We start from the raw sequence: 24,760 nt of genomic DNA, 5'->3' as shown, positions 1-24,760 counted from the left end.
TGTGTGTGTGTGTGTGTGTGTGTGTGTAGGTGGAAATGGAGCCCCAAGGCCTTGTACTTTCTAGGCAAAGGTTTTATGGTTGAGCTATACTCCCAGTCCCTAAGATACCAATTCTTGGTGCCACATCTATAATTAAGAAGAAAAGATTGTCTTTCAGGTAAGGCAACTCTTAAAACATAAATTAAAATGTTAGAAATTATTTTTAAATACCGATCTGAATTCTTTCCCATTGTCCAAGTCCCCAAAACCTAGAAAAAGCAGCAGCATCCTAAACAAAGTGTTCTTGGGCCCTCAAAGAATTACACCATCTCTACCTGTTAAATAATATTATAGCTTCTCAGTTTATTCCAGGGACCCTAAAAAATACAACATGTGGAATCAATAAACAAATTTTACTGGTTTTTCTATCATGCAAAGCCTCTGACAGTAAGGATAGTAGAGCCAGGCTTCCATATTTGGGGGTTCCACATGAATTCAGCTAAGCATAAATAAAAACACTAGGAAAAGGTATTGTATCTGTACTGAACATGCACAGAGTCCTTTTTTGTAATTATTCCCTGAACAATACAACTATTCCTTCCTTTAGCCTTCATTTGTATCAGGTATTATACATAATCTGGAGATGATCTGAAGCACATAGGAAGATGTAGCTCTCTCTATATATACATTACAACGTTTTATGTAAGGCACTTGACTATGGAGGATTTTGTCTGTTAGGGTTCCTAGAAATACTCACCCTCAGATGCCAAGGAAAGGCTGCAGTTGAAACAATCATCATAGCTAGGTAACCTACTTTATATGTGCCTGCTAGAATGGCTTTGTGTCCTCTTTCTAAATGGTAAAAATAAGGTATTACCAGCTTCCACTGTCAGGAAACTCAAGTCACCTTTGAAGTTGGTCACAGTAACAATAAAGACTCACAGCAACTATGGCCCCCCACATTCCTGACCTCAATTTCTTCTCTTTTTATTTGCCTTTGTTTGATTTTTTTACTTGATAATTATTTTAGTACAGGTATACTTTCTTGTAGGACTTCTCAAATGCTTTTCCAATAAAATAGAGAAGAAATCAATCAACAAATACAAACGGCCAAAGTGGGTCTAATTTTTTAATTTTATATAGAGACATAAGGGCTCCTAACCTGGGGCATATGATGAACTCTAAAGAAAGCTTGAGCCTTTTGAAAGAGAATGAAAAATCATGGGTAAGTGTAATGTTTCCTAAGTCAATGGGTAAGACAATAGGAGGGGACCAAAAATCTTGGCCAATCTAAGTGGAGCAAGTAAAGGCAGACAGAGGGGTAAAACAAAGGCCTGCATCAGCCCCAAGCTCATCCCCACCCTCCCCAGCTCCTGTGTATTGGCACAGTCTTTCTCAGCTGAGCTGGACCACAGCGTTCTGCATCCGGCTGCGTGTTCACCTACCAGATGGTCTGTTGTAGGTAACAAGCGCTGGCTGCTGCTGCTGCGGCGGCTGCTGTGGTTGCTGCTGGGGCTGTGGGGTCTGCGCCTGCTGCTGTTGTTGCTGTTGCTGCTGCTGTTGCTGCTGCTGCTGCTGCTGCATGCCAGGCAAGGTCCTTTTCCCCTGGACCGCAAGCTGAAGTGTTTCAGGGAGGGGTTGCCCCCGGGCCAGCATTTTGTAAGCTAAAATCTGGGCCCGAAGCTGATGCAGCTGGACTGGACTGAAAGGTGAGGGACCTCTGTTGGCCTGGTTCATGGTTTGTGGGTCACCTGGGATAAGAGGCCCTGGCTGGCTCGGTGGCATCTGGGGTGGCGTTGGGCCTCCTCCAGATATAGGGCTGGAGACGTGTTCTGAGGCTCCCAGTGGAGATGGGTGCGGTGACATATAACCTAAAACACAACACAAGGAGCTCACAGGCTGCCCAAGACCACATTGCATGATAGAAATTACAATTATACAGACTCTAACAAGTACACATAGCTCAAAAGTTTAATGCACAATATAAACCTTGTAGATGTAAATTTAACTTTGCTAGTAGCCACACATATATGCAGAACACAATGAGGTAAAGTTAAACTTAATAATATAGTTTACTTAAACTAACATGCCCAAAGCACTAACATTTCAAAATAGAAACATGACTGATAAATTATTATGTCAATATTTTTTTCATACTAAATCCTCAAGCTCTATTAAGTATTTTACATAGGACACCTCAATTCAGACTCCTCACAGTTCAAGTGATCAGGAGCCACCTGAATGCCAAAAAGCAAATGCTAGGTGCTTGTTTTATACCTGGAGGAAAGACACTGTGGGATAATAACCACATGAAAAGCCAGGAGCCAGAACCTGAAGGAGTCTATTGTATCTCAAAGGGGCAGAAAAATGAAGCAGAGTTACTTTTATCTCCAAATGTATTTGGAGAGGGAAACAAATTTAGCAGGATGCCCTGAGACAAAAATGGGTTTGGTGAAGAGAATGCCATTTCTTCCCTGGAGAGAAATAAAACAACCGCCAGCCTCAATTCCCAAATCCTTACTCCACGAGAGAACACAAGACCCACACAGCAACTGAGGTTCTAGTCAGTCAGTTATGCAAGGTAGTCAAGAAAATTCTCCTGAAATCAGCCTACAACACTAGAAGAAATTCCTCCCATATTGGTATTTATAATGATTTAGAGGTTATCAATAACATATTCTTAACTTTTGCCATTGGTATTCTTCTTTTTTATGCTGATAATCATCCCGTAATATAATACTGTTGCAAAATGGTAGTTTGTTCACCACACATCTTTCTAGCTAGCCCTAAATCTACCACAAGGAGTGAAGTCTCTCAACCACAGAAATGCTCATTTTAATAGTAGAAAGATACTACCAAGAATTTAATGGGTTGCGTGTCTCCTGTTTTCTAGTTTTTCCCATTTCCTAAGGTCCATAACTCATGGGGTGCCTGATGTAAGGCCATCTAGTCTAAACTCAAGTGTATCTTACTGCTTATCACATCTTTCTTCCCAACTGTGAAAGAGGCATCACTGTAAAGGCAAGACACATCAAATGGCAAGGCAATGTCCTAAACACGACAGAGTCCCATTGAGCACAAGGACTCAGCCTTTAAGTACACCTGGTCAATGGAAAACCAGTGCCAGCATTTTCACCTCAAATTTGCTAAGAAGGAAACTGAGAGTAGAATAAAAATCATTTTACAGAATTAATCAACACAGCAAAATTTAACCTCAAGTTTGATAGAAGAAACTGGAGGTGGGAAGAATTATTTCCCAGAATTTACAGAGGATGTTAATAGAATCATTCTGTCACAGTGTGACATTAAAATTGTGACAGTGTCTCAGCTACAGAGATGTCTTTTTTCTACATGAGTAGCATCCCATAAACCTTGAGGAAAAACAGAATTCAAATGATGCAACAACATAGCATATTTTGGTAATTATCTTTAGTTGAGAAAACAGAATAAAATTCCTAAAAGAAATTTCCAAATACCGAATATATATATATTTGAGGGAGACAATGCTGTTGTGGTTTCAACTCTTTTCTGAAATCCTGCTTAAAGTGCCCATTCAAAAGTAGTGGAAAAGGCCCAATTTTTCTTCTCTCGTTTACAAGGATCATTATCTCCCCAATTTCACCTTGCCTTGGGGAGAACCAGTAACCTCCCTCCTTTTCATAAACTCAAAGATGTAAGTGTCAATTTTATAAAAACCTTCTCTACACACACACACATACACCTGTACTAACCCTGCTGATGAAGGTTTTCTGTACAATGCAGTAAAAACAAACTATGCTATCATTCGGACCATAAGGCATACACTTTGTTGTTTACTGAAGAAAAGAGTTTTGCTGCCCAGCGAATACCCTAAAATAACCCAATAGGTTGCTAAGTAGTTTTAGCTAATAGCCTTCTCATCCATGTCACACCTCTCTGTACTTGTGTGTTTATAAATGGCTTTCTACAATAGTTTTTAAAGATAACACGTTATTACCAAGCCTAAATTCTTTTTAGATCATTACAAGAATAGAAATGCATTATACCAAGACTTCTTTACTCAAAAATATAACTTTAAATAAACTAATTCACCAGCCTACAATGCACTTCAGTATTTTACAGAATATTGTTACAGGTTAAATCTGACTTCACTGAATGCAAACTTGCATTTCTAAGTAATTATAACTTATAGAACTTATATAAAAACTGAGATCTATTTTAAATTATTGAATTTTGAACACAGTTTTTTCCATACCTAGTTAACAAAGTTTATTAAGTTTCTATTCAGTCATGTGCTAGACGTCTTGACAAGTAGAGATTTCATGATAAATAAATATCGTTTTTAAGTGAGAGTGAAGACTCAAGCCATCACACAGATTCTAAGGAGGAGTAAAAGTAAAACTGCTCTCAATTATGATTTATGCACTTAAGGTATTTCTTTGTTTGGGGGTTTTGCAGGTGGCTAGCAGCAGAAAGAACAAGTATCTGGCATTAAGAATCACTACACATAATTCATCTATATCTTCCAGGAACTAATAATGAAATCTAGATTAGCTCTATGGACACACCCATCCCCTTAAAATGTAAAAGATAAACCCAGAAATACTGTCATAATTTACTCCTAACCCTGATGAGTCAAATTTTTCTTCCTGCACTACAGACTATTTTTTGGATATGGTCAAGATTTTATGATTCATCTCTAACAATAATGCCTGCCTGACATCAACAGTCACATCAGAGTCTGGGGTATCCAAAGCCTGTTGAAATATTAGTAGAGAGGTGCTCTGATATCAGCCTCCATGACTGGCTTATTTATATTTCAAAAATAAAATAACTGAATATATTTCTCTAAATCCTCATAAAGTCTTTCATCTAGGAGACCTGACTGTGAATACAGGAAAACATTTACACTTAAATACGCAGAGGTATATATACAGCAACACCAAAACTATAACCCTAGGGTTAATCTATCTATCAAAATTAATATCAATTAGTACTAGATCAACATGCTCCTCACAGGCTGAAATGACCATGATTCTGAAGTCAGGCTAGGATGTATGTAAAAGGCTCTGACGCATCTTAATGCCTTCAACAATGATAGAAGGAATGATAACTTGTAAGCCATCAAGAAAAAAAGAAATACAGAAATATATCCTGTATTGATAGGTTCATGGTTGTGAGTTGAACTGTGTAACTCCCCCCAAAATGTTAATGTCCACCTCCTCATATCTGAGATTGTGACCTTATTGTGACACAGGGTATATGCATATATAATCAAGTTAAGATGAAGGCATATTGGAACAGGGAAAGACCTCACCTAAGGAATGGTGAGGTCCTTATAGAAAATGGAAAATCTAGGCACAGACATAGACATACAGTAGAAATGTCATGTGACTACAGAGGCAGAGTTTGGAGTGATTCATTTATAATTTCAGGAATGCCTGAATTATTGACAACCACAAGATATTAGGAAGAATCAAGGAAAGGCTGAGAGAAAAGCATGGCTCTACTGGTTCCTTGATTTTGAACTTCTGGTCTCCAAAATTGGAAGAAAATGAACTTATGTTGGTTGAAGTTACTTTAGTTGTGGTTGTTAGGGCAGCCCAAGGAGAATACTATAGCTACCTGTTAACAAGGCCAGTTAATTTCACTGTCAGGAACACAGGTGTATTCATAGTGATAAGTATGCAACTCAGGAACAGAGATGCTTCATTTTACTCTCAATTTTATGCTGTCATTGGCAAGCACGCCTAGATTCTCTTCCTGACCCTGTCACTTATTGGATATGCAAACTTAGAATAACAAAGTAAATTCTCTGAGCTTTAGCTACCCCATCTATAAAATGGGAGTAATATCATTTAACTCACAAGATGATGGTAAAAATACTGAGTTAAATACATAAAATACTTTGTAGCATGCCTGGACACATGGTGACCAGTAAAATTACTAGAGCTTTGGAAATAAAATTGTCCATATAAATCATAAACTTGTGTGTCACTGAGGATGGGGGTCAATTTATGTAGAAAAAGAAACCTGCTAGATTTAACCATCCCTAGGCTTTCTTAGAAAGTCATGTTCAAAATATTTGATAGGAAAACCCTGAACACTACAGTATGGAACCACAATCAAATGTACGGTGCACACAAACCTTGACTGTGCTGATCCATTGGACTCTGGGGAGGACCCATTCCCGGGTGAGGTGGACGCATACCGGTTCCCTTCATGGTTCCACAATGGATGTCTTCCACAATCCCCTTGTCATGCATCCCATCAATGGACTGAAACATTTAAATGGCATTGATTAGGCATCTCCTTAAGGCACAAGATTTCTATCTGAAGTTACAAGACCCCTCCAAGGTCTTCAAAAACACAGTCACTTATTACCCACTCTGGAGTCCTACTTTTTCACTTCAAAGATTCTCACCTTTGAGTAGAAAAATGTATACAAATAGGAGAGGCAAAACCATTTCTAAGTCAAAAGTTAAGGCTTTAAAAACGGTTGAAACTTTTTTTTTGGTTATGTCACAACCTGCCAACAAAAAATAAGGTCCTATTCGCAAGGTAAACACATAGAAAACTAGTCTTCCAAACCCTTTCAAGTTGTCTTGAAACCTGTTACAAGTCGAAGTTAGTTCAAAGACTGAAGAAAGACTATTTGATATGCCTGGAATAAGCTACTTCTTGACAACTTTTTTCCCCACTGGAGAGGAAGGAAGGATGGAAAGTTAAAAAGTTGAAATCAGAAGGTTCTATGGCAGTTGGGAGGAGAGAACAGACAGGGGCAGAGAAGCGAATGAGAAAGACAAGAGTGTGAAACAGAGAGCACTAAGCTCAAGAGGAAGGAAGACCTGAAACAGTTAAAGCCAGACTTTAGAAATAATGAACCCAGGACCAGACCCAGGACCTGAGGCCCAGCATATGACAGACACACAATAAATACCTATTGAACTGACGTTAATCCAATCCAGAATTGAGCAACGGAGCATGTCTTTGGAAAAGGAAAAGTCTATTCCTCCCCAAACTGTAATAGCAATTTTGAAAACAGCTTGCAAGGAATATTTCCAGGAGTTTATAGAAACCAAATGACTTCAAGCAAGAAAGTATGAGTGTTTGCAGTTTTGGAGAAAAGAAAGTTAATTTCTGCAGAGTCAAAAGCATGTGCTTGAAAAGAGGAAAAATTTACCATAAAGAGGATGTTCAGAAGAAAAATGGGAAAAATCTGGTATAAAGAGTGTCACTGAATCTGTTAAATAGTAATAATAGGAAATCAAAGCAACGCGGCAGATGTATTTGGGCCACTTGTTTATTTATTTCCAGTAATGTTGAAAAGCAAAACGCTGAGCCTTAGAGAGAGGAGCAAGACATTCAGCAAGACAAGGAACGAAGCTGCCTATAAAAGGAACAGAAGAAAGGGACAGCATCTGGTCTGCAGGTGTGAGCACTGCAGTGCCCACCCAGGCCTCATGCAGGGACTGGCTGCAGGGGAGGGACAGCGGGATGGCAAAGATCGCAGAATTCACAGAATAAGGGCAGCATGACCCAAACAGAGCAGCAAAAGGGAACAGAATATGACAAAGTGCAATAAAGGTGCTAGCTAAGGAAATCAGATGGTATCAGAAGAGATAACAGCCAATAAAACAACTCAGCTTAAAAAAAAAAATATACAGGAGAACATGCCCCCCAACCCTCAGTTGCAAACTTCATTTTTCAATGCTTAAATGACAAACAATAGCTAAATATTTGCTTAATATTTTCTATCCTTTGCAAGGTAAGACATCCTCAGCCCAGTCTGAAAGGCTGTAACCCACCAGGACAAAGGTTTACAAGTAAGAACAGCTCCCGAATTAACACAAGATAATTTAATGACTCCAGTATGTCATCCTGTCCCCACAAGAACTGATAGGACTACAAAAAGCTTAATTTTTCTAGATACCTATTGGTATGGAAATGGTATTTTTGTTAAAAAACAAAAAAGGAGGGAGAGAATTTGGGGCTATCCATGAGGTATTATTAAACAAAAAGAGGAAGGTTTAGAGTGATACTAAAGATGCTATGATCCCATGGTGGTAAATGAAAGGAAAAGAAATCACACCTGTATGTAAATACCTGTACTAATACAGTATTCACTGAACAAGGAGAGAAGTAAAGTGTGAAATGCATGCATGACAAGCTTCTACCTGGGTAAAACTAGATACAACTGTTTTCTTAACTAAGCTTCGTTCCATTTTTCAAAACAAGCATATAGTATTGAAACTGACCAAAAGTGTTTCAGGATTGGAGGAAAGACTTGCTCTTTTCATGTACTGTTCTTTGTTCAAAGTCAGGATCCTCCATGGCTTGGCTATGGTGCTGGGTTGATATGGGAACTAGCCAGGGATGTGGGGTACCCAGACATTCAGTTAACTGTGCCTGTGTGTGTCTGGGAAGGTGTTTCTGGATGAGATTAACATCTGAACTGGTGGACAAAGAAAGCAGACTGCTCTTCCTAAGGTGAGTAGGTGTCATCCAGTTCACAGAGTGGGAGAGAAAATGCTTTCAAGACTGATGGCTTCAGCTGGGATGTTGGTCTCCTGCCCTGGGACCAGGACTTATAACCACCTAGCTACTGACTCTTCTGGTTTGCAGGTGTCTAGAGTCAGACTGCAACGACATCACCAGCTGCGGTGCCTCTCCAGCTTATTAAGATGGTGGAACTGCTCAGTCTCAGTAATTACCCAAGCCAGTGCCTCATAATAAATGTTTTTTTAATTTCCCAGTGATGCCTTTACTCTGAAGAATCCTAATATTCCCTGAATATCGACAGGCAGCCCATCTATGATGTTGTTGGAAGGAGTATAAAACCTCAAGTCTCATGAGGCATAGCCTCAGGCAATGTGTGATAGGTTTGCTTGGGCTACTACTAAATTTCCAAGCAAATTGCTGGAAAGGATTATTTATCTTCTCAAAAGGCTGCTAACTCTTCTTTGTACATCCTATGAGGATATAATACCAAATTATACCAGTATGATCAATGTTACAACACTAAAAGAATCTCAGCATCACAAACACAGCATCATTATTATCTGTGGTGGATTGACAGCTAGTGGTCACCTTGTAACAGCCAGCTGAACTGAATCAGCCTGGTGCTAGGGGTGAATGGCCTGCCTGAGGATTGTTGTCAACATAAAAAGGAGACCTGGAGAGGAAGAAGTGTTGTGTTGTAGGTTCTCCTATTGTCGTTGGTTTTGCTGGAGGAGCTTGTTGAGCTTCTTCCCGGATATGAACGTGGCTGTTCTCACTGACAAAAGGGCTCAAGACCTTGTTGTCATGGAGAATAGCTGTGGTTCACTTTGAGGGAGCACTGGTCCTTACTTGAGCAAAGCTTCCTAACTCCAGAAGGGAAGATAGTGGGCTGTTCAATCTCCTGGAGCAGCTTTTCAAGCTGGCTTCCTGACATGAACCTGGATGTTCTCAATATCAGAAGGAGCTTGGGATCTTGTTGCTGAGGATGGCTGTGGTACTGTTTGGGGGAGCTCTGGTCCTCTGAGTGTTATTTCCTGGCTCCAGTGCAGATTCCTCTGCTTGCTGGCACAGATCCTTCATCCTGTTGGTACAGACTTTCTAGCTTCCATTGCTGTCTTTTGGGCCCTCCCAATGCAGATGCATGAAACAGACTTGCATGAAACATTGTCAAGGGCTCTAGGTCTTCAGCTGGACTCATGCAGGGCATTGCTATGGAATCCAGGCTCTCAGTTGGATTCTTTGAGTCTTTAGTGTGTGGACAGATTTCCTGCACTTTTTGTGTGTTTGACTCTCTGGGTGACTATTATAAAATAATTCTATAAATTATGTGATGTGTATGACATTGCTTTCCTTGCAAACCCTGACTACGTCATTATCTGTTTCCAAAAACAAAGAACTGGACCTGAGTTCCTCAAAATAAGTTTTCTTTCAAAACCAGAATAAAACTACTTTACAGAGAAAGAGCATTCCCTAGAAATATTTTAATTTCAATAAAGCATTTAAAATATATTTGGAAAGGGACTCTTTTTTTAGGGATCTAATTTTTTTAATACATGTCAACATTTTTAGGGAAGAATGATTTTCAATATGTACATTCTTTCAATATGTACATTCTTGGAAGGGTAGAGTATTTAACACAGATAGAAAAAAAACAAAACAAGACTTATTTACTAATAGACTCATTCACCAAGCCAAAATACCTTCAACCTACAAATCACAGAATCTAATTGTCAGAAATGCATAGTCTACCTTAGATTTTTAAAGAGCTAACATCTGATCTTTATGAGTGGTACATCTGTAGCAATAAAAGTGCCTCTGAATGTGCATTTTTAATACCCTAGATAAGACAAAAATCTATCTTGATTCTTCTGTTAGCAATAGGAGAAAAAAGAGAAGCAGTCATCAGGAATATAAGCCATCCTTGACTCAGAAAGCAAGATCAAAAGGGAAAATAAAGTCTTACTTTATGCAGCTGATGCATGCCTTCCTGTGGGAAGTCGGTCGAGCCCATGGTCGGCATCGGATGTGAGACACTGGGAGGCCCAGGACTTGGCCCCATCATACTATGGACGGAACTCGGAGATGGTCCTGGTCCTGGACTAGGTCCCAGAATTGGTCCAGGGGAGGGTCCTGGCCCTGGCGATGGCCCAGGGTGGGGCATTGCAGCTGGGTCTGCGGGTGTGGACATCTACTTCTTCTGTCTCTGCCAGTCAGTAGAGTGACACTAAGTTGGGAAGTAGGAAAAAAAAAAAAAAAAGAAAGAAAGGAATGCTTTAAACATGATGTTAAGATCAGAATAAAACAGTTGTTAGCATTTGACGGTGCCAGATCTGTAACAAACATCAAAGAGAACTGTTCTGTCTAGTCCAGATGTTTGAGTGAATGTGATATATATCCGCCTGCCTCAGTCTTTATGAAGACCACTTGTTTAAAAAACACACACTCTAAATGATTCCCGAGAAGGATATAAATCATCTAAGATACCAAAAGAATCCCTGGAGAAACTGAAATTCAACATATAAGCAGAATCTAAACAAGCTTGAAGTTTATTACTGAAGTCAACAAATATTCTCCTCTGCTTACTGGCCTGGATGCCTGGTAAGTCAAGAGCCTCCAGAAAGCCCCTAGCACAGCAGACCTTTAAAATGGATCCAATCAAGACCCGGTCTCTTAAGTCACAGGCATTCAAAACTTCCCAGAGAGTTCTAGATAGCTGAGAAATCCATTGCATAAAGTGACAATGAAAAGTAAGTCCTAGTCATGGAAAATGCAGTGTCTAAGTGAATCACACAAATGCATTTGAATACTCATGTCTGTCATTACTAGCTAAGTTATTTAATGTTTGTTCTTTTGAGATGTAATAGTAGGTATGAAAACCTTAACTGTGTACCTGGCTCAACAAACAGCCACTCTTTTTTAGCCTTATTTTCTCCACTATTTCATCGGACCTGAAGGGATTAGGAAGAACAGTGGTAAGAGGTGGTCTTCCCGCCAAATAAATACCAAAGCAGAGATGACTTGGTCAAGGAGGGCCGGGCCTCTGGGCAAGCTGGGCCTCGCTCTGGCTCCGGATTCCTGGGAGAAGCTGCCCATGACTACTGAATTAGGGCCTAGGGTGTGAACATGTTAGCTCTTCAAGATGATCGGAGCAATATTCCAATACCCAGGCTCCAGGGGTTTTTGGTATTACCACTGGGGACCTGCCTCATGGGTTGGGTACCCCACCTCAGATACAAGCCAAACTGAGTAAATAATGTATTTGCCAGATTCTGACAGAAACCAATGATCCCAGCAAGAGAGCTGAATACCACTGGTGACAGCAATTATTCTAAATTCTGACGTTACATTGGAGGTATACACAAAACTCTTTTGCTCTCAACCTCAGAAAACACAGACTAAGACACCCTACGTAATTTGTTCCCATGCTGCTTCCTGGCAGAAATGGAATCGGACTATAGCAGCCGAACACCCAGAGCAGAGCTGTTTCTGTGGTGAAATCTATGAAATCAGAAGGCAGTCCAAATGCTCTATCAGTTCTTCCTTATCTCACTGCCTATCGTCGCACACCCCTGTAATCCCAGCAATATGAGAGGCCGAGGCAGGAAGATCATGGTTAGAGCTTGGATTGGGAAATTCAATGATGAAGCAAGACCCTATCTCAAAATAAAAAGTAAAAAGTGCTAGGGATAGAGCTCAGCCGCACAGCACCTGCCTGGCAAGCACAAGGTCCTGTGTTCAATTCCTGGTGCAAAAGAAAGCAAGAAAGAATGGAGGGAGAGAGGAAAGGAAGAAGGAAAGAAGAAAGAGTCAATCCCCAATACCACGAAATACAAATAAAGAAATAGGTCATTCTGATAAATTAGGGCTAAACATGGAAAATTATAAAAGGTGACCATATAATGGTTATAAAAACAGGGCTCCAAGCTGGGCCTAAGAGAACCCAGAAGTAGTGGTTTCTACAACAACAGGGTGCACTGAGGATGAGTTACAGCCCTGAATTCCCTAGAGAGCCAAATGTTATTATTTATTCTTTGTGATTAACAAAGCAAGTGGAAATAACTATTTTCCTTCCACTGCCTTTACACGCACGTGTGCACGCGCACACACACACACACACACACACACACACACACACACAAACACGTCCAGTCAGCATTTTAAATTTAGGAAGCTGATGTCAATTCAGGGGTACTACAACTTATAATGTTCTTTCATGTATATAAGCAAACTAATAGGCCCCTTTATTTCTTAGAGAATAAAAGGAAATTGCTTAATTCCTGTTACAGTTTATTTGGAAATTGGCTTCAATAGGTATTCTGTTCATATGCCACCAGTTTGAACAATGAAGATACCAATGCTGAAGTTGGCCTGATTCTCCTGGTTTCCAGCTTATACAGTATAAATTAGCCCACGATGGCCCTTTCTGACATATTACCACTTTCATTTTGCAATCTTAGACAATGTTATACTCATGTACCATCATAAAATACTTCTCTATTTTTCTGTCAAATGAAACTTTAAAATTTCTTAGAGGAAAAAACATATTAGAAGGGAAAGGGAAAATTATGGACACATAAGTGGAATGTTTGAATAGAAACATGGTATATAGGACACTAATAAGAGTAAAACCTTCAGATTCATGGATGCAACAAATATGTAAGTCAGAGAAATGGTACTGTTTAATCTTATTCCACATGGCTAATGAATGACATGGATCTGGACTCAGGCACAACTCAACTGTCATACTCACCAACTCTCAAGAGACCTAGATTCTGGTCTTAGAGCCAGCAGCCTGGGGTCCTAGGAAAACTCTCTGTCTGGGATCCCATGGCTTCCTCAAGGCTCAGGATGGGAATAATTCCAAGGTCCCTTTATCTGTGTATTCACGACCCCACGGCTGCTTCCCCCTGAGCATCTCAAAGACTTTATCCAACTTTATGTGTGACAGAATTCATGGGTTGAGCTCCATGTCAAACCAAGGCTGCTCAAGAGCCCTCTCCCGGTTACCATCACTCAAGTGTATCCAAAAAGAGGGCCTTGCAACATGAGGTCCGTAGTCTTAGCCTCTTATTCTTCCTCTATGTTTCTAGTGGCAACTTTACAATTCAAGTATATAATTAAACTATCCCACATTTTCAAGAAACTCTGGAGTATGAATTACAAAGAGATGTAAACCTCAGGCAGGGGTATGTGCTATTATTAAGTTACTGTGGTTAAGGCTTAAACTCTGGTACTGGTCAACTCAACTTCTCCCTCTGCTACCCCTAGGAGTCCTTGTCACTTTCTTTCCCAAAGTACTGAAGTGGCAATGGCCATAGGGTGGCAAGGGTGAGGGTAGGAAGATTGGAGCAGGGGGAGGGAGGAAAAGGCAGAGTTAACCTTGCTGGGTGACAACAGGTCTGTCCACCTGATAAAACTCACAAGCTATTTCTGTTTTGTGTTGCAAGAGGGAGTTTACACTATCACAAATGACCTGTTCCATACTTCTGTGACTAACTCCATGAAAAATGGATGCCTGGGGGAGAAACTCTGCTACCTCCCATACATACACACTAGGCACTGTTGGTCTCTCCCACACCAGGGTTCCCTTTATCTCTCACCAGGACCCCCTGAGGCCAGACTACTGTGTTCTTAGGCAAGAATTTTCCAGCAGTACACCCTGTCTCCTTTCCCTCCTGACATTTATAACCAGGCAGTACATAGTTTAAGAAATCAAAGGCCCTGGAGCGTCCCACAACTCAAACGATAGTCATCTCTCCTCAGCCCAAAATCTTCCCCTTCTCTTGGCTGAAAAGCTCAGCATAGCCATCTGCATACTAAAAAGAAGTTCAATTCCATAGAATTTTAAGGGTCACCACTCCAGCTACCCCAGTCAAAACATATGCCTTAGGGTCTAATTGCAATCAATAGAAACACAACATCCCCATCCATATATATGTTAAATACCTCTCTGTGCTTCCTAGTAATTTCAGTGATGGAATTGAAGGGATATTTTGTCACATTCCTACTGGAAGACAAGGGTAATAAGGCAGGGAGGGGCAGGTTAGCTCACCCAAAGTCCTACCCGTAACAAGGGTAAAACCTTAAAAAGAACTTCTTATCATTTGACATGCAACCCAACACTGCCTACCAGGCTATCAAGAAGGATGGAGAGCTGTCACATGGCCAGAGCAATGTGCAGGAGGAGAAAGGGGAAGACAAAGAGACAAAGAGAGGAACCATGAAAGAGGTATTTGGTAAAGATTAGAATTTGGCTGTGACAAAATACTAATTTATTAAAGGGCACAGAAGAACAAGGAAACCCTAGAAAATATATGGGAGGAAGACCATATCGCAAAACAAAGGGGTCGGTGATGCCTGGAATCAAACACCCAAAGGATCAGTTTTACTTATTTATTCCTAACTTGACTAAGCACCCACCAGGCCCAAGGCATGTTGGACACATAAAAATGACAAGAATGCTTCTGGCAGAACTCTGAAATCTGATTGGGAAACAAGACTTACGCATATATGACAAGAGGAGGAAAGTGGAAGCTCTTCCAAGACAAACAGGGATGCAGTATGAAAGTCCACATGGTGAAGGGGAGGACTGTTTGCAGCTTTGCGGGGGGGGGGGGGGCAATAGAGAAACAAAGACTCAGGAAGCCCAAGGGAGGGATGGGGGGGACTTCAGTTAGGCCTGCGAGTTAAAGAAGGTAAAACTTTCTAGAAGGCAAGAGCTTGGCAACGTTCCCTAGTCTTGATAATACCTTTTAAATTGCATGTCACAAAGGTTCAGAGGAGGCAGGAGAAACATTTAGATCTCCAGCATATCTTTCTCCATTCTTGTTTTACAGAAAAACTTTGAGGGCCAGGTTAAAGGTGGAGTATCAGAAAGAAGAATCAGAAAGAATCCCTGAGAATAACTGTCTTTAAAGTTTTTTTTTTTTTTTTTTTTTTTTTTGGCTGCTATGGGATAATGATAAGGCTCCAGAGACAGTGAAGATAAGATCTCCTTTTATGTCTGTTTGCCAATACTGAACATCTCCTCTGTCTTAAAGAGCTGTTTCTTGTTTTCTGCTTAGCTTTCTCTATGAATGAATTGATAATTTCCCCACAAGAAGTAGCAACATCACTAGAACTGGAACACAGCACTTTTATTCCTAATGGGGGAGCAGGCAGTGGGGTGAGGAACACAGCAGTGAAGATAAAGGAAATAAATCTACGCGGAGATTCTTGTTTGAAGGCCAAGGTTGTCTGCAGAAGTGGTGAAACATTACCAAGGCCCACACTGCTTCTTGGTTGCGACGTGCAATTTTAAACAGTACACAATATGATTTGTGCCCTGGATAAAAACTGCGCTGGTGTTATAGCTAACATTCTGAGATGCTCCAGCAAAACCTCAGAAAAGCATTGAAAACACATTCTCATGGTTATTCATGTCAGTTTGCCATTCATTTCAAAGTAAAATATGTTTTTAAAAGTTGCTGGACTAAAACTTTGCTCTGTTCATTGGGCTTTTGTGGACACTCCTTCATCTTTCAATCATGGAAACAAGTGTGAATTGCTGCTCTTCCTTTAAATAAACTGCCTTGGGATGGCCTTGCCCAGAATTGGACCTGGCACAGGCTTGGAGGAAGCTCTGTGCACAACAGAAGATAACAACAAAGTCTGCAGTGCTAATTAGTCCCCTATGAGCCCTAGGCACTGCCTGCACAGGCTCCTGGCTCGGAACATTATCAGCCCACAGATACCAGGCCTGCCATCTTGCAGGAACCTATCTGCGATGCAATCCAGCGGCCTTCCCAGTGAGATAGCACAACATTCCCACAGAGGAAAATTGTTGTAAAAAGGGTGTTTACCAGAAATCCCAAAGTGCTACTGGCCCTCAACAAAAAGCACTTCAGTCAAGCACTTCTCTAGCCTGGGACTCAAGACCACGGACAACTAATGAAGGCAATCACAGGTAACGAGCACGTCTAAACTTCAGGTGACCCAAAGTGCTAGGCAGCTGGTCATCACAAAAGTCAACAAGCCAAGCCATCAAAAGTTAGTTTCAAACTAGGACTCCCTGAAGTGTAATCACTTGTGTGTATTTATGGGTATGCCTGCTTTTCCTGGGAAACTCTTAAGCATCAATGATAGCAAATTCTTTTTCTTTTGTTTAAAGATAGTTTTATTTGTACATTAAACACATAGATCTGAAATGCCTATTTTAAAATCTTCTGACTGCGCTAACACAATTTTACTTAGAAAAACTCAACTACCCTATGCTGAATAAACTGAGATTACATACAAGGGGATAATTTTTAATATGACAACTTGCCCTGACATTCATAGCAATAAAAATTCAACAAATCCACGGCAATTAGAATGGACAGTACGGTGAGGTGTGAGGACAACACCAGTAATCCCAGCACTGTGGGAGGTTAAGGCAGGAGGATTACAAATCTGAGCCCAGCTTGGGCAATTTAGCAATTTAGTGACACCCTGTCTCAAAAAATTATTTTTTTTTAAAAAGCTGGGCATGTAGCTCAGTGTAAAGGCCCTGGATTCAATCCCCAGTTTTTTGGGGAAAAAAAGGATAATAACCATTTATGAGGGCCAGAGATACGTGTGGCACTATTCCTGCCTGGCAGGTGCAAGGTCCTGAGTTTGATTCCCAGTACCAAAAAAAAATTGAATTGCCAATAAGAGGTCTGCTTAATGTCTTCAGGTTTCAAGGTCCTTACGACAAGATAGACATCATAGAAGTCAGCTACAACCTCAATTTTGAAGTAATCAAAAAAAAAAAAAAGAGAGATATGAAGATGCCTTTTGAGTTATTGTATAGAAATGTGCATTCTTGCCAGGGTCCCTCAAACAGTTTCAATGTCCAGCCCAGACTTAAACCCACAATCTACCAGATTAATCTAAAATATTCCTTTGTTCATGAATCCCCTTGGCTCATAACTTCTGAGAGACAAGGTTCCAATATATATTGGATAAAATATTCGTGGTTTACTCTGGAAGTCAAGTCTCTCTACAATCTCTGACTTCATCTGAAAACTCTCCCCAGCTGGGACCCCTTGCCCCAGGCAGCCCAGTTAAAATAGCCTCGAGGGTCTTCTCATAGTTTGTTTAGGCTTGGTCACTGTGATCTCAGGGCTTTCTTCTGATCCAGGATGATCAGCACCCACTAACCCCCAACCCTGCTCTCTTCCTGCAACTCCACCCCACCTATGAGAACTTATCACACTATATCCCATGCCCTAGGCGGTTTACATTTGCTACTCATATGTTGAAACATTAAGGTACATTCTGTAAAACACCTAAATTCTCAATTAGATAATTGACTGGTATAGAATGTTGGACTTCGCTTGATGGTATTTCAGGACAGCATAACAGCAAACCACAAAATAGTTGCAAGTATTTGAAAAACTATTACATGCCCAGTTTTACAAAGCACAGGGGTAGATGGGACAGAGCTTTCCTCAGACATTCAATTCCCACAGTTGATGACTCATTTCCCAGTGGGATGGCAAAAACTGGACCACCCCGCCTCAAATAGGTAAAGCAATGTACAATTTTCCTAAGTAAGAAAAATGCAATGCAAATGAAAACTGATAAAGTCAACACTTTACTTAAAAAAAATCTAGGCATAGTAATCTTAACTCAAAAAATCTGCATTCAGGTTGGGGGATCATAATTATATTTAATGGTTTTCACATTTTATTTTATTTTAACTTCTGTAATTCCATATCTCAATTGATAAACAAGTCCGCCTGGGTTTAAACTTAGGTCAGTTTCAAAAAGTTTGCAAAACATTAGTGCTTGTGAAAATTTAGGGATGTAGATCAGATATTGGTAAAAATATTGATATAAGTGATGCTTACATTGATGCTAATTCACCTAGAATAACTGTCCAAATGTACATCTCATAAAATATCCCAGTTCCCAACAGGTTTCCATTGCATAACAACCAGTTAGAAATGTAGTCCAAGAGGGTAACACTTCTGCCAGAAATGAAAAATCTTGCATTTCTTATCTATATCATGCAGGTGAGGTGCACAGGGCTGCTCAAAAGCTACAGTAAATGTTTGAATTTTTAAAAAGCTTATTACAGTGAAAGACAGGTCACCAACAATGGGATGAGTGTGACTAAGTGAGGGAGAGTGTCTTGAGGCATCGTATCACTTACTGTAATCTTTTCAAATTTAAACATTCGTATTTTTTCATTATACTGCACGAAGACCCAGGCATTTAACTACTGAATTTCATTAGTTCCATTGTATTTTGTTAAGATAAAATTATTCAAATTTCTTCGTATGTTTAATTACTCAAAAGCCCTAATATATCCTGAAGAAGTGCTGTATAAATGTGACCCACAATATCATAATAAACAGTGTAAAGCTATGAAGTTTTCCAAGTCTATGTCATAAGATCCTATTTAACGTAGTAATAAATATTTTCAGAAAAGAAATGTGCTCTTTCACAATGGCTGTTAGCAGAACAGTCTTGAACTCCTGAATTCCATGGTTAAGTAAAAAGTCATCATTGCCTTCCACCACATGTGGTAGCGCACATCTATAATCCCAGGATTTGGGAGACTGAGGCTGAAGGATTACTGCAAGTTTGAGGTCAACCTGGGCTATATAATCTCAAAAAACCACAATCAAAAATAATAATAATAAATAAAATAATTTTAAAAATAAAGTCACCACTTTCTATATAGAAAAATATAAATATCTCAGGCCTTCATAAATACTCTACCAAATAAATTACTACCATCTGTACTTCTATTCCCAACACTTATGGAACAGACTATGACTTTATTAACCAGGTAGAGATTAAAGTTCTATAAAAAGAACTCTTCCAAAGATGACAGAAAATCTAACATTCTCTATTGGCCAAAAACAGTATCCATAATACAACAATTTAAAGATTAATTTTCTTACATGACAAAAAAAGTGACAGGAAGAAATCAAAACAGTCCCAAAATGTGGCTTTTCATGTTAGGAAAATTTCCTCATCTGCTCACCAGAAAATACTGCAGAAGGAAATGTGACTCATATATAGAATTTTCTAAGAGCACTCATATTAAGCAACTGTTTGTATCTTCCCTTGAAATCATCTTTGCCAGACACAGTAAGAATGAAAACTTCTGCTGGGCATGGTGGTGCATGCCTGTAATCTCAGCATTCAGAAGGCTGAGGCGGGAGGATCATTGTGAGTTTGAGGGTAGTGTGGGCTGCAAAGTGAGTTCAAAGCCTCCCTGAACTGCATGGTAAAATCCTGTATCAAAAAAAAAAAAAAAATCAAAACTTCCGGTGGTTAAATCAGGTCTTAGTAACTCTGCCTCATCTTGCAAGAACTGCAGAACAGTCCTTTGCATGATATTGTGATAAGTCAGTGTCCACATGGCAGCAAATCAAGATGTTATAAATAGTGATTTATTATTTCTCTGGAGTATCAAAAACCTGCTGACCTAAGAGAATTTCACAAAGGCCTTGTTTACAAAGGAAGGCTTCAAAAAGAGAGGGGGGGAAAAAAAACCAAACAAGAAAACACCAGAGGACAGCACTACTTTTATAATTTATGAAAGTTGTCGGTTTATGATCTTGATCCAATACACAGTAAGCCTTGAAAGCAAAATGCTAAAATATTACAATATTATCAGGTATACTACAATTACCTTCTAGAAAAGAGTAAGATGTGCTTTTATACCAGTTTGTGGAATGACTTAAGCTTAATCAAAGTAAAACAATTTTAAATAATTATCTGCCAAAGGGCTACCTTCTACTTATATTCTGTCAGGAACACTTGAAACAGAATTCAAGCATTAACAATATAATAAAAGCAGAAGCACACTTTTTTTTAACTTTTTTTTTTTTGGCCAATTTAAGCCTCAGGTGTTGGTCAAAGCACTTTTCAAGAAACTTGATGAGAAATGCTCAAAACCACTTTAAAAACGAACAAAAGAAAAGATCTAAGGCTGCTTTGAACATGCTCTTGTGGTGAATATTTTCTGTGAAACCCCACAGTGTAGCTAGCGCAGTGTTGAGATGTAACTGATAGAACTCATAGGAGAAAGGCTGTGTTGAAAGAAGCCCTCCCTCACCTCACCCTCAAGGGGTCTGATAACCCAAATCCCTAATTTATTTTAAAATGTTCTTTACCAACATGACATCTCTCTTTCATGCCCTGGGCAAGGTAGAGGGACCTCTCATCTACACAGGATTTTTTGTTGTTGTTGTTAATAAATACTCTGTGACCAAACAGGTGTCCCCTTTTTCTAATACCTAGTAAACATCTAAATTAAAAGAAAGGATTGTTAAAGGAAAGTAACTCCAGGAAAATGAAAGGGCAATTAAATTCTTAAAAGAGAGCATGCCCTGATTTGCATAACAATGGTCCCAGGAGGATTCAAACCTGCCGCACCTTTTAGTGCTTCACCAGGGTGCTAGAAGTAAGTACCCTGAACTCTTAAACCCAGTGTGGCCAACAAACTTCAGCGAATAGCTCCCCACCAATGACTAGCGGATATTCCTGAATACATCTGAATGTTCATTTTTATGCACAGATACCATAGGGCATGGTTCTTATTTTAGTATAGTTCTCAATGGTGTGGACCTAGGGAGATGAACAGGAATTTTTTGCTACCCAACTGCTAAGAAACCTCACTGTTCGTAGACGCATTCTCTTCATGCAAACAAGGCATACGACCAGGTGTAAATTCAGAAATATCCTGTAAGATGAAAGTTTGAAATTTAACTCTGCCATCAGTAAGGCAGAGAGGTTAAAAATAGCCACTCAATGCAATAAACAAATGTGTGTCCTTAATGTCTTCCTTATGTTCCAACATTACACATACAAAGGAGAACATGCGTACATAATGACCAAAAAGGAGACAATGATGACATCTCTCCAAAACATTACTAACCCGGGTCGCTTTGTTTCTTTAAAGCACCAACCTCTAACAGGTGAAGAAGGATGGAGGAAGCGGAGGCAACCTAACAAAACTCTCCTAAAAGTTATATAAACAAAGAAGGGAGAAGCCCGGTGTGGGCTTTTCACCCATGTGCTACTAAAATTACATAACACCGGGTGCAGACATTGAATAAGGAATGGATTCTGCACAATACCCCCCACTCCTCTGACTCCCAGCCCTCCGCCTTCCCATAAAAATCCAAATGCCTAACAAGACCGAATGGACGACTTGGAATATTTATTTTCTTGCCGGAGTAAATCCTGCGAGAGTTGGAGGCACGTTTAGGCCCGAAGTTTGAATGTGCAAAAACCGCAGGACGCCAAGACTCACACTCTCTGGACCTGGAGAAGAAAGAACTGACAAGCGACAGCAGCCCAACAAGGCCTTCTCCCCTCTCACGGTGCCTCCTGCTGGAAAGTTTTCCACGCAATCGATCGGAGGACAAGGAGCCCGCTTCCCCCGCCTGCCTGACTTTGCAGGAAAGGCGAGCCGGAGACTGGAGGCAGGGAAAGAGCTAGAAGGCTCCGCGCACAGCGGGAGGCAGCGGCGCAGGCTCCTTACCTGGGGGACGCGGACAAAAAGGGGCTCGGGCCCGATGGGGCCCCGGCTCGGCTGGGAAAGGGTCTCCACGCCGCAACCTAGGCCAGCGTCCGAGCCCGCGGCCCGGCCCCCGCCGCCGCCGCCGCTTCCTCCCTCGCGCGCGTCATGTCACGGCGATCAAACATGTCTGTGTGCGCTCCGCCGCTGTGACTTCCTGATTCTCAGTCGCTCGCGCGAGCACACACACACACACACACACACTCACAACCACACGCACACGCCACCCCCACCAGCCTTCGCCACCGAAACTGGCAGTGTCCTCCCCGGGCTCCGCGGAAGGGCGCGGGCTAGAGCCGCTGCCAGCGCGCTGCTCGCGACACACTGGTCCCGGCGCACACAGCAAACACACTCACGCGCAGACACCCTCGCGCCCGCCCCGAGGGCGCAGGGACGCAAGCCGCGGGAGCTCGCCGCCCGCTCCCACCCCTCCACCCTACTTAGCTACCCTGCCAAACTTTTTTTTTTTCTGCCTGACCCACGTCCAACTTCCCTCCACACACACCCGCCCCCAAGCAGTCCAGGGCTCACCACCATCCGCAGCAAACGGCAACCCGGATAAAAATAATAATGCAATCCAGGCGGCGGAGGCGGGGGAAAGCGCGCAGACCCTGGCAGGAGGCAATTTCCCCGGGTGTACCGGAAACCGGCCCGAGTGCCGGGGCCAGGGCGCGGGTGTCCCCTGGAGTCCGCGCTGCTGCACCCCGCCCCGAGCCGTGAAACTGCATCCAGGCTGCGAGGTCTGGGGCACCCCTGTGGTACCCCCGTGGCACAGTGCTCGGCGTGCACCCAGTGGCCGGAGGGCGCCGAGGTGCTGGCGCGCTGGACCGGTTATTTGTGGAAGTGCATCGCGACACCTTTGCAGATGGCATGGCCATGTTTTGTAACGCAAACAGATGGGAAGGTGGAAGGATAGAGGGGGAGAGCAGAGGAAGAGGTAAACCGGGTTGGGATGGGAATAAAGCAAACTCGAAAGCTAGGAGAGAGAAGGAAGGGGAGCGTGTCATCGTTGGGAGGAGGCTCCCCCTCGCTCTCCCCGCCTCCCGCCCTTGCTAACCCCCATTCCCTCCCCACCGCAGCCCTTCCCCTTCCCGGGCGAACGCCACAGCCGCTGCCCGGGTGCGCGCGGGTCCTGTTTGTGACAGTCAGGCAGAGAGGATTATCCGGATCATGGCCTCCCTGGTCCGCAGCGGCTGTGGCTCTCCTGGGTCCCAGCGCGCCCCTAGCCACCTAGACGATGGCAGGCGCCCCAAGGCCGCAGCTCCCGCGGCACTAGCAGGGGAAGACTCGAATCAAAAGAAAACAAACCCCGGGAGGGGGAGGGCAAGGTAACGGAGCCAGGCAGACACCTCCGACCTCCTTCTCTGGGGCCTCCTCCCGCTCGCTGCCCACTGCTGCGGCCCGGGCCGGACACCCCGAACTTCAATACCCGCGCTGTCACCAGTTATCAGAGACACAGACGTCCGCAGCGCCCGGGACGCAGCTCCCGGGCAGACCCTTTCTCCAAAGGCCTGCCTAGCAGTCCGCGTCCCCCTGCCTGCCCGAGGAAACGCGAAGAGTGGAGGTGACACCTCCGATCCTACACGCACCGGCCCGGAGACAGTGACCGCCGCCTCCTCCTCGGCGCGCCGGCTCGGCTCCGACTCTCCCGCGACGATCTGCTCGCGTCTCCGCAGCCCAGCCCTTTAAACAGGTCCCCGGGAAATGGGTGGCAGCCGCGTTCATTGGCGCCCGGCCGCCTGCCCGGGCTCCTCGCCCTGCTTTCCCGTTTTCCTTCCAACTCTTCCGGAGGACGGCTCGGGATGAACTGTCGCGTCTCCATTCTCCTCCTGGGTCCCCCAGCCGTTCTCCCCCTCCTCTCCCTCCAACCACCCACCCTCCCCACTTCGGCTTATTTAAGGGGACAGGGGTGCAACCTGGCGGAGCGTGTGTTGCAGCCTTGAGTTGGCAGCGCACCATTGCTTCCTAGGGTCAAGGCTGTGGTTTTCTGGGGCTCCTTTCCCCTTCCCCCCCCCCCCTTGAAGTAGTAATGATTACTGTTATTATTAGAACTGCGAGGGCCGGTGCAAACTTTGCGGTTTCTTCCCCGGCTGTCTGTAGAGCCTTCCACCTGAGGCAGGCGGGGAGGAGGCGGGCTTTGTTGTGGTGGCGGAGGTTGTGGTTGTTGTTGCTGCTGCTGTTGGCCCGCCTGTTTGTTTTGGTCTCCGTGCATGCACAATAAATAATAATTAGGATAATAATGAATAATCCCCCGCGAGGGCGGCGCGATGCCGGAGGGGTTCGCGCCGCGGCTGCAGCGCCGAGGCCGGAGGGAGGGGAGAGAGGAGAAAGGAGTTGTAAGTTATATTTACCTTGCTCGCGAGCAGTGTGCTGGCTGAATCTCTTCCCTCTCTGAGTCACCCAGAGTACAGAAACGGAGGGAGAGAGGACTAGATTATGAATATGACTTCATTGATGACAGTCGTCCCCTCCTCTTCCTAAACTCCGGCTCCGCCCCGCGTCCCACCCTCGCGGCCTCCACGGGCGCCGGAAGACGCGCCGCAGTTGGCCCCGCGAGCCGCTTCTCCCCGCCCGCCCGGGCGCGGGTTGGCCGGACGCGGCTGTCACTCGCCCAGCTCAGCGACTCCCGGAGCGCGGGGCGGGAGGGGGTGGGGGCGAAGCGGGTGTGCAAGAATGTGGCTCGAGACAGCTCTACTGTATGCGTGGATCGGTGTGTGACTGCGAGGCGCCGGCTCTCGGGCAGTGTTTGTGCCT

The 24,760-nt window shown here is 42.9% G+C and overlaps 1 protein-coding gene across 6 annotated transcripts in view; it reads right to left on the bottom strand.

Moving 5' to 3' along the window:
• Window positions 1-24,512, bottom strand: part of Smarca2 (SWI/SNF related, matrix associated, actin dependent regulator of chromatin, subfamily a, member 2) — a 174,760-nt gene extending 150,248 nt beyond the window's left edge. For 3 of the 6 annotated variants that reach the window (XM_003472196.5, XM_013155035.3, XM_013155036.3), the window contains exons 1-4: window positions 24,358-24,512; window positions 10,424-10,684; window positions 6,107-6,236; window positions 1,425-1,850 (exon numbers count right to left, since the gene is read on the bottom strand). In XM_003472196.5, coding sequence (XP_003472244.1) covers window positions 1,425-1,850; window positions 6,107-6,236; window positions 10,424-10,648 — 781 coding nt within the window. In that variant the 5' untranslated portion in view covers window positions 10,649-10,684; window positions 24,358-24,512. Of the gene's footprint in view, window positions 1-1,424; window positions 1,851-6,106; window positions 6,237-10,423; window positions 10,685-21,970; window positions 22,378-22,537; window positions 22,559-23,595; window positions 23,733-24,357 lie in introns of those variants that run through there. The other 3 variants (XM_063250380.1, XM_023566051.2, XM_005004717.4) reach the window with 3 other exon arrangements.
• Between the last annotated feature and the right edge of the window lie 248 nt (window positions 24,513-24,760).

This window comes from Cavia porcellus, unplaced genomic scaffold (genome assembly GCF_034190915.1).
Source record: "Cavia porcellus strain 051 isolate PalLab524CR breed Dunkin Hartley unplaced genomic scaffold, mCavPor4.1 scaffold_1, whole genome shotgun sequence".
Lineage (NCBI taxonomy): Eukaryota > Metazoa > Chordata > Mammalia > Rodentia > Caviidae > Cavia > Cavia porcellus.
This window is presented reverse-complemented; position numbering and strand designations above follow the sequence as displayed.